Genomic DNA, 13,662 nt, shown 5'->3' on the forward strand with positions numbered 1-13,662 from the left:
TTCTGACTGTTTCACAGAAAGGGCAGCTGCTGCTACCCCCTTTTAGGCAATTTGGCAACCCTTTAGACACTGGGTCCAGGGTGGTCGGAAAATAAGCGCATGGCCTATTTTTCTGTCCTTGTGGTTGAGTTAGTACCAACAAAGCACACCCTTTTAGTTCATGCACAAACAGGGAAAAGGGTTTAGTATAGTCCGGTGTTCCTAACGCAGGAGAGTTGACTTGAGTGCCTCAAAGCTTTCCTGATGAGTCCAGGGGAGAGGTACAGGAATGGTGTTAGTAGGGAGTTCCAGAAAAGTTTGGAATCCATGGTCTACACAATAAGGGCATCCCACAAATCCTCTAACCTATTGCTGTGTACTTGCATGTTAAGTATCACTTGTATTCGCTGAGGGTGCAATCTTTTCTTTCCCTTGGTAAGTAACTGACCTAGATAAGTATTGTATTGGTCATGTATATAGCGCCCTTTCCCCATTTGTATGGCCTCAACGCGCTTTGTAGTTGGAACGCCCTTGATGAGCGCAGTTCATGTGTAGGATATTCTAAGAGTTTAAATGCATGTGTGCATTTTTGCCGGGTTAGGACTTAGGTGGGTTGACTAGGGCCCAGTAAGCTGCCCGGTCAGGCATGTGGGTGGGTGCTGTTGGTGGTTTAGGATAGAGTGCTAGTGCTGAAGATTCGATTTGTGCCCATCTAAACAGACCTTTTTTCGTTGGTTGTCGCTGTGTACTAATGGCAGAGATGTTGAGGTATGTCAAGGTATGTCAAGGGTTTCAGCATGGATGGCTATGTGCGCAGCTAGACCGAAATAGCATAGCCATAGCTGCATTCTAGCGTGCATGGATGGGTGGCCGTGACTGTGGCCTGTGTCCACAGACGTAGTGTAAGGTATACGGATCGTAGGCTTGGATGGAGTTTGGCTGCAGTGTTCTTTTTCTTGATCCAATACGTTTGGCTAGTCGCGCAATTCGTGGTCTCCTGCAATGAAAGTCTAAACAGTGGAGGAGGGGCCCCGAAGGGATGAGCGGGTGGGTGGTGAGGGGCGGATGTTAGTTTGTTACAGTGTACCTCTGCAAACGCTGCCAACATCTGTAGGTTATTTGTGGGTAGGAGTGTTGTGTTTGGGGAGGACAAGTGACCTGCTGCTGACAAAATTGTAGCTTATTTGGCAAAACATTTTGTCCCAAGGGAGTTAAAACTAGCAGGTGCATGGTGCAGTTCACACACCCTTCCTTGGTATCTGCCTATATAGGTAGGTCATCAACGTACAGCAATAACAATGCCTGGAGATGGAACAAGTGTCCAATTGTGTCTTTAATGCCTGGCTGTAAAAGTTTAGGCTCTCTGTGTATCCTTTGGGTGCCCTACAACATGTGTAAGAGCGATCGTCTATGCTATAGGCAAAAGGGTACTGGCTGTCTTGATGTATTGGAATGGTAAAAATGCATGCTTTTCCACAACCATGAAGTATTGTGCAGAGGGAGGAACCATAGGAATAAGTGATGTCATATCTGCAAGAACTGGGGCACCACAATTTTATTGAAGGGCGCAAATCTATCACCTTTCTCCATTCAATAAGTGAGCCTTCCTTGCCAACCCTTTTTTCTGAACTGGCAAAATTGGACTGTAACATTGGCTCCCTCCTATTTCTTTAACTGTGCCTTTAGCCAATACATCTTTAATCACTGCCTTTACCGTACTAATCCTTCCTGGGATATTTGGTATTGGGCTATCCTGTAAGTATGTCATTGGGCTTGATGTGAATTTGAATTGGATCTACTTCCATTCATCCTACATCATTTTTACCTGATGCCCACACCCTTGTATCCTCTTTCTGAAGTTCAGGTGGTAAAGTGTTAGTGGTGGAAACATAAAATGTTGGGCCTCATCACGGTTTTGGCCCGAGCCCTTAAATGCGACGGTAACTGTATTACAGCTGCATTTAAAGGCTGGCCAAATCACGAGTTGGGCGAAAAATTGGATTTTTACCTCCAGCTTTTTGCTGGAGGTAGAAATGACCATTTCTGGGCTGATTTCGGCATTATTACCACCGCGCAATTACCGCCGGCGGTAATAGCGCCCCAATCCCATTGGGTCCACCAATGGGGACTGGGAATTTACAGTCCAACTGCTACTCATGATTTGGCATTAATAGCACCGGACCGAGTAGCGGTAACACTATTGGTGTTGGACAGTATCCCGGCGGTATTACCATCAGGATACCACCCAACTCGTGATGAGGCCCTTAGAGAAAAATTCAGCAGAGCAAGTGAGAGAGACACCATCCGGCGAACAGTAAATGTTTGCATGCAAGCGTTTCAATACGTCCATGCCCAAAAGATTTAAAGCACATTTGTTACAACAAATTGAACAATGCAGGAAATGGGCCCTATCTGAAAGCGAATGGGCTCTGATACTGGACTACAGACTGGATTATTAAAAAATCCCACTGAGGTGTTAATTTTCCCTGAGAAGGGAATTGAAGGCACTCATTTGTGGGAAACAGAAGTATTGTTTGCTCCTGTATCTAAAAGTAACTTGTCGATTTTTCTGCCGCATTCGATGCTGTCTGTAGAAATCGGCTGTGGCGGAAACTCGATAGTTGGGGGATCCATCCTGGCCTGCTCCGTATGTTGATGATTCTCTATGCTGACACATGTTTGCGTCCGTCTCAATGCACTTGGAAAATTACCTAAATCTATATCTACTCACTGCGGAGTAAAGCAAGGGTGCATGATCACAGCCATCTTATTTAATCTATATTTGGCCGATATGCGTGATGCATTTAACATACAAGCAGCTAATCCCATATAAATTAAGAACGTCAGCATGGGCTGGCTTGCCTATGCTGACGATCTCATTTTGTTGGATTATACGCCAGCAGGCTTGCAAATGATGTTGAATGCTCTTGCAATATATTCAGCAGCTAACGGCCTAACGATCAATATAGCAAATAGTAAAATCATGGTTTTCACCCAGCAATCCAGACCCAAAAGATTCTCCTGGACACTATTTTCCAAATCGCTCGAACAAGTGTCATTGTATAAATACGTGGGTATTACACTCAATGACAAAATGAAATGGGACTTACATTGGGCCAAATTGAAACGGAAATGTATGATATTGGTTAATATCTTCAGTGCATTTATTGGTCTAACAATGGCTATTGTGCATTAGCTGTTTTGTCAAACTATAACGCAAATATTTCAGCTATGCTGTCCTATGCAATAGCGATTTGGGGCCATACATTTAGGAAACAGTTAATCATCTTTCAAGCAATATTACTGCAGAAGATATTTCGCCTGCCACAATGTGTTAGCATTGAATATCTTTACCTGGAATTTAATATAAAAGGCATTTGGAACATCTTTACAGCCCAATGTGTACTATTTTTCAAACTTTTACTTACTGTGCAAGCAGACACCATCATTGTTCGCTACTTGAAGGCCTTCTTAGGTCTTGCTGATAAAACACTGATAGGTACAATTGGTGTTCTAAAGCGGACCCATACAAATGGCTACACGAGGGTAGCAACACATATCTTTCTGGTAATTGAAAGCTCTGGCTCAAGAATAAACTACGTGAGGCAACATTCCTAGAAAGCATGCTCCACATTGGATGTATGTCCTCCACCCGTGACTATTGCAATGAGAGAATATCTATTTCCACATTGTTACCATCAAACTGACTCTCGCTTCCACTTCCACCACTATATATCACAGCCTATCCCAGTCCACACATTTTTCGTTCTTATTTGCTTATCAAATTTAATGTTACAGTAGTGTTATCACCAAAGCGCTGGAGAAATCAATTGTTGTATCGACATACTTTCTGTCGCTTATGTGGCAATTTGGTGCATGAGACAGTCTATCATTTATTTGATCACAGAATGCGAATGTCTAGTCAACTTACGATTTAAGTTTTTTAAAGCTTATAACAATGGAATCACTGTGAATGAAATACCTTCCGTGTGGTTGGCTTTTATGCAAGGAAATGACATAAATTAAATATATTTTACTGTCCATTTTTACGTGTATGTAGCTGAAATTTTTAAGTGTCTTCAATAAGCCTTGAGTTGTCTATGTAATATTTTATATAAATAATTTTGTATATGTATTGTATGTTACGTGTTAAACAAAGCCTTGTTTATATATGTATATCTAATAAAATAAACTGAAAAAGTAACTTGTGCTTCTTTTCAGAACATCCACATATGGACCAGTGGGGTCAAAGGGTATTTGTACTCTTCCTTTCCCTCTCCTGGGCATCCATATGTTGCATAATAATCTGGATATGGCTGGTCTTCATAATAGTCCCTGGCAGAATACTGCGGCCCCTGCATTGGATGATAAAAATAATTGGACTGTCCTTGGACGTGATTTTCCACATTGTTACCATCAAACTGACTCTCGCTTCCACTTACTATTCCTCGACCCTTAGACCTTCCTCTTGGATGCGCGGGACATTTCTGAATCCAATGATCTGGGCTTTTGCAATAATAGCATCCATCATCCACTATTCCTCCTTTGTATGCTGGAGGAGTACTTACCCCTCTCCCTCTATACATTCCTCTTCCTCCTGACATACCTCTCCCTCTACCTCATTCTGGAAATGCTTGCTGCACCAATACTTTTGTCTTTAAATCTTTAAATTTTCTTTCCTTTTCACCCTTTTCTTTTGTATGCCTATTCGCATAATATCTGACCATAGTCAACATTTGATCAGCAGTCTGCATGGCACATGTTGATTCATATATGTGTATGTCATTTTTCAAGTGTGGTAGCAGTCATTTCACAAAGTGTGAACAAAAGGCTTTTTGCCTTTCTATGGTACCTATATTCATACCACTGTAAGAGGAGAAAACCGCTTCTTTCCTTGCAAAGTACTTTTCTACTTACTCGCCTTAGTCCGGTCTAAAGGTCATAAATTGTATCCCAGTACATTTGTTTCAGGGCACTATTTGCTCAAAGCTTTTGATAACAGCCCTGGGTAGGGCTAATATGTCCTCATGCAATTGCCCTGCTTCCCCTCTAAAATTCACTACTTTGCTTTTCTCCAAAGCCTCTAACTTGATGGACGGTTCTTCACTATTCTATTTTCTACACAGTCTCCATATGTCAGGAGGTAATATGCATGAAAGTATTTGGTCAATATCCCCTAATGTTAATGGGGCTGTGCTTATGAATTTGTTTGTCTGATTATACCACTGTTCAGGGTTCTGTCTGATGTCAGGAAAAACTTTGGTAAAAGACAACAGCTCCATCCTATTTCATAGTACATGTACATTTTGAGTCGGATGGTCTGGGCTAAACTCCGGAACTTCCCTCGTAGGGGCCTGATGAGTAGAGATGGGGGCTTTTGCCAGCCACTCAAGATTCAAACTCCCTGTTCACACCCCAATTCATTTAGGTTAAAGCTCTTACTCTTGCAGTCTATATCCTCATACTGGTCAGGGAAATGCCACCCCTCTAACTGCCATTATGAGTTTTATATTTCTCAAACACTAGTCCAGATAATTCATGCACAATGATATGTGCCCATAGGGACTAGGTTTTCATGACTTTATAGGCAAGGTCTGGTCCCGTAATTTGTGCCCTAATCCATTCTTCCAACCATGATTCATTGCATACACTAGTTTATGGAAGTACAGAACCCAGAGTAGTGGGTCCCTCGTCACTTTCGCCAATTGTGTCTATCTCATCATTCATATTATATTGAGGCGGAAGACGTTGTTTAGTCAATAAGTGTTAAAAACAAGGGGTTTGCCTCTGAATACTCTGAGGGTGCAGAAGCCTCTGTCTGAGGCCTCTTGCATGAGTAATTCTCTGTCATCCTGTTCCCAGTCTTCTTAACTTCTGTTGATCATATACCCTAGCCTTATCTTTTTCTGACTTTGCTGTGCTTGCCTTATTGTTTTCTGCCTAGTAAAATGTTCCCATCTTCTGAAATGATCTAATCTTCTTTGATCCCATTGCTGACCGCCTTTCCCTGAGGTACCCTCATTTTTCGAACTCAAAACTCCCATTCTATGGAATTTGCAAACTGAGATTGTTAGCAGTAGATCTGTGCCATTCCTTCAAAAATTATACCACCCTTAGTCCTTTTTTTAATGTTAATTCCCATCCCGGGGAACCTTCTGGGGGAGTCGGAACATAATGTTCAAGTTATTCTACACCCACATTTTTGGTGCTTGCATTCCCCATATTTTATAAGCTTGTGATCACAAGGCTGCAATATGTCAGCAGAACGTGTTTCCAACTCACTAACCATTCAATTTAATATTAGCCCTGGATGCCACTGCCATTTGATTCATTGTATGTTCTACAGGGTTCAGAATTAAGAATAGATAAGCCGGAGCGAAACACAGTTCTCCTGAGTATCCCATATTAACCAGTGGCTAGGGGCCAACACTGAAGAACTAATACATAGCATTTCACAAACCTGGATGCAAATGTATCATTTGTCCATTATTTATTGCCAGTTTAAGTTTTACATTCTATATAGATGTGTCCTACTGTTTATTTATAAATACTCCCAAACGCCCAGAGTTAAATTCACATAGGTGGGTATGATCAGAACCAGTTGGCCTAGGGAGCCAAAGGTAGCTCCTGGAAGCTGCTGGTGTCAAGCCAACAGGATCGTTCAGTCTACAAGCAGGAGCGAAATCGCTCCCAAATCCCCTCAATTCCGAGCCCTGTTCAACACACATGCTCAAGTACATTATTGAAATCCAGCAAGGCTGAACGTGCACTGCTAACCTTCCAACGAATCATTACCTGATTGTCTGAGTGGATAAAGAGGGCAGGGCTAGCCATACAAATGTATTTTTCTTTTGAGACAATCAAAGCACATAGGTACAGAATGTGTAAGCCAGCGGCAAACTGCAGTTTAAATTCCCTATGGAGTGGCAGGAGACTGACGAAATTGGAAATGAAGGAAATGGGTTATGACATTGAAGACAAGATGAGTGGATGAGCCCATCTCTCTAGGTAATTTTGCCAAGTTGGCAACATTAACCAGTTTTTTGCCTCAGACTTGAGGCCAGCCCCAATAACGGACAAAGAAGTATAGTTGAGAGAAACTCCTTGTAAACTGAAACTTCCCATTGTCAAAATGAACTTGCCATACTTGAATGTGTGGAGAGAACTTTATCACTGTGCACTGAAGGGAGAGACTGTACTTTAAAAGTATTTGCTTCAAAAAGATAGGATTGGTTTCTTAACATGACTACAGCCTATCACAAAGGATCTGGTAGGGAAACCACTTCGCAAGCAGCTTTAGGGGCTGGTTGATGCTCAGTGAGTAGTTGTAGATTAATGGTAATCCCTTTTTGATCTGTTTTCATGTGGAGGGGTTTGAGTGTTTTTCAATCGTTTTTGTTGATCAGTGTGTACTATTGGGGTGGGTTTCTCTAGTATTTTTGTGGCTTCTGAACCTGTTTTTCTGCGCCGGCCTGGATCTAGTGTGTGTAGTCCCTTGGGTGTAGTCCTTTGTGTCTGGCCTTTTTCCAGTCCAGCCCTCTCACCTCACCTGATTGGTATGTTTACCTGGTCATAACTGACCTTCTCAGGGCAGCCCTCTGCCCGTGCAGCCCCTGTGGCAAAGGGCGGTTCCCACAGAGGCAGCTCCAGATTGTGTCAGCAGGGGAGGCCAGCGGCCTGCCGTCGACCAGCAGCAACGACCAAGGTAAGTGTGGCCTGGGTGGGGAGTAGAGCAATCACTCTATTCCAGAAGCCCTGCCACTCTAACTGCTCTCAGACCATAGCAGACCAGGATATTAACACTAACCTACTTAATAACCAGATACAATTGTGAACACTAGCCTGCTTCGCATCGAGATAGGATTGTGAATGTTAACAAGTGCCACACTTAGATAGCAGTGTGAAGGTTAGCAAGTACCACATTAACATAGAATTGTGAACATTAATGGGCCTGCCCAAAAACTGTGGGATTCTGGAAAGCAGTTTTGGAACATGTCAAACTGATCACGGGGTTGGAAATCCCCTGGGACCCGGGAGTAATACTGCTGGGGGACACTAAGAATGGAGCATTCCCATCAACAGGTCAGATAGCCAAACTAATCACGCACCTACTCACCGCTGCTAAGATCTCCATAGCTCGTCTATGGAAACATACTGAAGGCCCATCCTTGGCTATTTGGTGGTCAAAATGCTGAGACATTGCTGTGTCAGAGAAAATCACTGCCATGTGGCTGCGGGACATCACGAGGTTCCACAAGACTTGGGTGCCTTTCATGGAATACGCTGAGAAGTTCCCAGGACTGGACCGTCGCCCTCCCATGACCCGTTGGTTTACATAGTCCCTCGAACTGTGAAGAGTAAATGCTCCTTTTGACATTCCTCCTATTGACATCAAGGTAAGTCATCAGGAGGGGGAAAGCTCCCCAGGAAATTCTATATCCACCCCTCCCCCCCCGAGATTGCTGATCCCTTTGACTAATATGTTTGTATGTGATGGTACAACCAATGTAATAACCTACTACCTGTCATGATGTACTTGTTGTATTCCCTCATGATAAGTCCTAATAAAAATGTATTGTTGAAAAAAGAATTGTGAACATTAGCCTGCGCCAGACAGAATCGTGAATGTTAGCAAGTGCCACACTTACATAGAATTGTGAACATTAGAATGCGTCACATCTAGACAGGATTGTGAATGTCGGCCAGCACCACATCTAGATAGAATAGCGAATATTAGCCATTGCCACATCTAGACTGCATTGGGAATATTACCAATGTCACATTTAGAATTGCGAATGCTAGCTTGCTTCGCATCTAGACAGGATTACGAAGGTGGGACAGTGCCACATTTGGATATAATTGTGAATATTGGCGTGCATCATATATATACAGGATTGTGAATGTTAGCCAGTGCGGATCCAGATAAAAAATCAGAGATATTCACGCGACACATCTAGAAAAAACGTAGAAATTTAGCACACATCACTTCTAGATAGCGAGGCCAATAGCAAACCCACTAACCATTTCACCCCTCTGCATACACCGCTCAAACTCTAAACAAACACAACCACAACCCTAAACCACAACAAACCGCACAAACTTCACTACACCGCAACAACAAAACAAACCACACATAGCTCGGCACAACAGCACATAAAGGCTACCAACCGGAAAGCACCCCAAGCTCAGCGAACAGTGTTAACCGAAATGAAGCTGCCAACAGCACATCACTGCTCTCTTGCACTTATCCCACTCGTTCCCACTAACTCGCCCCCTTTCCTTTTCACATCCGCCAGAGCCCCAGGGAACCACTCCGGTGGTGATAGTGCGTGATACAAATATCCTTTTACATTAACATTAGACAATTTTACAATGTGAACACTTGTATGATAAAAACTAAAAGGACTAGACATTTGATATTTTTTCAAGGAGTATAAGGATTTGGGCTCAATTAGTTTTGATACAATGTACAGTAGAATCGTCAGAAAGAACGTGGTAGTCTCCTAGATCTGCACAATATGTTCCATTCTGCATATCGCAGAAATATAACTCATTGTGTGGTTAACACTCAAGTTTTCTTTTTTCATTTACAAAATTTCTACCAGTATAGATGAATGAACCATCAAGAGAAAATGGCAGTGTCTATACCGTGATAGTAACACATATTGTTCCACGTTCAAGACCAGCAGAATTCAAGCCAAACATCTCCAAATTACTGAAATCTGTCTCCTTCTCCACCCTACATAACATGCTCTGTGAGGGTCCACCCATTACATAGTATGTCGAGTTGTTATGATGAGAACAGCGAACAGGTAACTATCAACTAATTTAAAATCGTGCGCAAAGGGTAACAGGTTTAGATTAACGCCAGTCTTTCAGTTGGGTTTCAAATGACTTCTAACTGTACACATGAAATAATAAACTACACATACCATTGTTTGACTGGTAAATTATATGTGATTTCTTGCCAGTGCCTCTGTGCTTCATAGTCCCCATACATTGGCGGTTTTCCTGCACCTAAGAAAAACAAGCACACAAGAAGTTCAAAGCCTCACTTTAAATTCTCCAGCAAATAAATGCAATTATATATTAGAAGGCCCAACCTTAACTGTCTGCATCAGCCCACGAGATAGGTCGGTGTGTGTATGTGTGTTACACTTTTGATCAAATTGTTAGTTTTTGGATCCTCGCCATTAGAAAGCGTGAGGGGAAATACTTATTTTCTCGCAACTTCAGGACATTCACAGAGGCCAATACCATCAAAACATTGGACCAAATAGGGCAGAAACTGCAATAGCGTGCCACAGTTTGCAATAATCTGCCACAAAAATATATCAACATATAATTCCGATTACAACGGGATGTTTAAATGCTCATCAGCTAAGAAAGTTAACATCCAGGTCCTTAACACATTCACTATAGGGTTAAAGAACATCTGTTGTTTTCAGTTCCCTCCTTACACTCTTACAGGAGGATGTATGCTCATAAAATGTGTTGCACATTCTTTGCTTAGAAACCAACCATAACTGCTCTATGGTAACGGTAATGTGTGATCTAAAAAAGAAACGACCAGAGAGGGTGAAATGCGTGTGTGTGAATGGAGTACGAAATCTGGATACTGTCTCCCTTGGGCAGATGTCTACTCGGTCACTGTTCGCATGAAACCGTACATACAGCTGTTAAGCAAACTTTAGGGGAGACACCCTTTTACTCTGGCCATTGTGACAAGGGGTCTTAAAATTATGTCAAAAAAGCATTGAAGATGAGCGACACCAGTCATTGCAGTTGCAATCTGGGGATGATAAGAGGATACCCTTCTGTTTAACTTATTTGCCCCATGTACAAACAGTTGAGGAACAATAAGCTTTGCCAGAGTTTTAGAGCTATGGCCTTTTTCCTATGGGATTATGACGACGGGGTGACAAGGAACGCAGGTGCTTTTCTATCTACAGCCTGGAAAGTGAGACAGCACATGGGTTATTTCGTAACACCTAGCATACGCTATCTTCCAATGAGATGAACGTCAGCCATTATATAAACCCATATATGATCTGTCTCTCCTTTTATTTAGGGTCTATTTAGTGTACACTAAAGATTTTTATTAATGAATTGTATGTGAGATGTTATGGTTTTATCCGTCTAGTGTAGTCTTTCAGGTTAAATTGTGGTAATACACATAGTTTTGCAATGGCAAAAAAAATAAAACAAGAGAAATCCCACCTGAAACGGAATGCATAAAAAAATATACTCGTTATTGAAATAAATTTTGTATTTTATAAAACATATATAAAGTCACAGATGTTAACCATATGTAGTGAAACAAATAAATACATATTGTCACCCACTTATAAGTAATACTTGAATAAAAAAACAACAAATATACTGACCTACACGCGTTTCACCATATTGCACTAAACGTTTGAATCACAATATATGAGCTTCTCCGGGGCCTCTTATGATCTGTAAAGCTGTGTGTGTGTAATGGCGTTCCGATAAGCTTAATGGAACGCAATTAAAAATACGGCTTGCCTACACACACGCCATTAGACACCTAGCCACATGCCCCCAACTCACACATACAAATGTATATGTCGTTGTTCGAATTCACCCAAAACTACACTTAGTGCAGACTTTAAAGAGGAATTTATCTAAAACAGGTATTCCGATTTAGAGGGCCTGTGGCGGCAAAATGATGGCAATCTAGCTCCATTGTGAATGTCAGGAACCCAGAAGCTCTCCCTGCTACCTGTTTGACATGATGGACCACGGCTCCAACGCCACTGATAAAAAAATATATATATATATTTTTTTTAAACATTCTTTGTGTGTAAGTATGCATGCTTGTGAGGGTTTCTGAATGTATGGATGTACTTGCATGCCTGGCTGTGGAGTGAGCCTCTGATTGGAGGATAGTAGTGCATTGGTGCAGCAGCATTAGGGTCAAAGCCAAGCAAAAATTATTAGTGTTTTTACATGATGGGAGGGGGCTATATTGGTGAAGGTACCTATGAAAATGTTTTCTTAGAATAGCATACATATTTACTGGCGTTAAGGGCAAAGTCAACCTTAAGAGTGTTCTTGCCTGCAGTGGGGCGAGTTATATTGGTTTAAGTAACATGGACATGTTTTCTTACAGTGGCATACATTTTTCTGGCATTATGGCAAAGCCAGCAAGAGGAGTGTTCTTATCTGGCCATACTGGCCGACAATGGTGCAGCCAATAAGGCATTTGGCATTGAATCTTTTACTGGCATTATGGGTAAATTCAAAAGGTGTTATGGTCTTATGTGGGGATACTGGAATATATTATCAGAGCCAGCATGGACAGGTTCTCTTAGAAGATCATTATGGGCAAACCATACAGTCGTATTCTCATAGACTGGCATATATTGATGCAGCCAGCTTGTGCATATATTGGTGCAGCCAGCATGAAATTGTTTTTGTACGCCGGCATATATTGTAGGCAACGTCATCATGCACATGCTTCTGTATACTGATGGTGAGCTGGCATCTATTGAATTTGTTCATGTGTTAGGCTACATAAAAGATTGTAAAATCTGGGTTTTTACTTTTTATTTTAGGATTTGGTTAACAGCAAACCTTCTGCTATATAAATAAACGCATACCACAAACTCAATTTGCTATAAAATGCAGTACAGCTATTATTCAGTTACTAAACATGATTATTCAAAATATCACTTTGCTTTGGGGATGCATTACGTATATTAACAGCCCAAAGAGCCCGTGTATAATTAGCACACGATAGGGATAACCGATCCTAAATAAGAACCCATTCAACAGGGAAAACCCCAGGCCTGGTTAATCCTGCTCCTAGGACATGATCAAACTTCTGCAGGCCTGGGTGGCGGAGGACAGAGCTGACGCTGCGCATCAAAAGGCAGACTGAGCCAGCTGCAACCTCACTGGGTGATGTCACACTGGGCACAAGCCAACCCAGCGGGCACACTGGGATGGAGGGGAGGTGGACCTGAGCCAGTGATCCATTCACATGGCTACGAATGCCTATCGGTAGGTTGGTTATGTGAAAGGAAGCTGAGCGGAGTGGTGCTCCTGGAGGAACCAATCAAGCGGCACGTTTTGTGTCCCTGGTAGGTGGCCAGCCTTCAGAGTATCCACTACAAGCTCTGCGAAGGCCAATATTCGGAAGGTACCGTGCGACTGTCTCCCTTTCCACCAGATTCAGGGTGTCTCTTCCACAATGGTGCTGGCCAATGGCAGAGTAATAAAGCCCAACGGCCAGCACACATGTTATATTACTAATTGCAGACTGTTCCTGGGTGGGTTGAGACTCGTTGTGGTGCCAAACAGGAGGGATGTGTTGGAATATTCTTGACCTCTTTGCCCCAATCACTTTTCACTAACATACACTAGGATATGACATAACACAGCCAATGACTGTCCTGGAAACGGAAAATCTGTACATTCTAACCGTAACAGTTTCAAATGCTTGGACTATTGTGCTCATAGTACAAAACGAATGTTCACTGTGCGCCCAGTTGTTAGCTTTCATCAACCAGTTCCAGTCCACTGTTCTGTTTGTTTAGTTTCTTTTACCGGCTGCAATGAACAGAGCTACTTCTTGCCCGGTGTGTGCTCTCTTTATGACTAACATTCGTATATAATGTGATCAACGGACCACTGGATACATTTTTGGAGGCCCCA

General features: G+C 42.2%; 1 protein-coding gene across 2 annotated transcripts in view; it reads right to left on the minus strand.

Moving 5' to 3' along the window:
- ALG6 (ALG6 alpha-1,3-glucosyltransferase) overlaps window positions 1-13,662 on the minus strand; it is a 908,528-nt gene that overhangs the window by 867,837 nt on the left and 27,029 nt on the right. For both annotated transcript variants that reach the window (XM_069642009.1, XM_069642008.1), the window contains exon 2: window positions 9,912-9,996. In XM_069642009.1, the coding sequence (XP_069498110.1) occupies window positions 9,912-9,996 (85 nt within the window). The remainder of the gene's footprint in view (window positions 1-9,911; window positions 9,997-13,662) is intronic.

Source organism: Ambystoma mexicanum, chromosome 1q (genome assembly GCF_040938575.1).
Source record: "Ambystoma mexicanum isolate Mex_15411 chromosome 1q, UKY_AmexF1_1, whole genome shotgun sequence".
NCBI classification, from domain to species: domain Eukaryota; kingdom Metazoa; phylum Chordata; class Amphibia; order Caudata; family Ambystomatidae; genus Ambystoma; species Ambystoma mexicanum.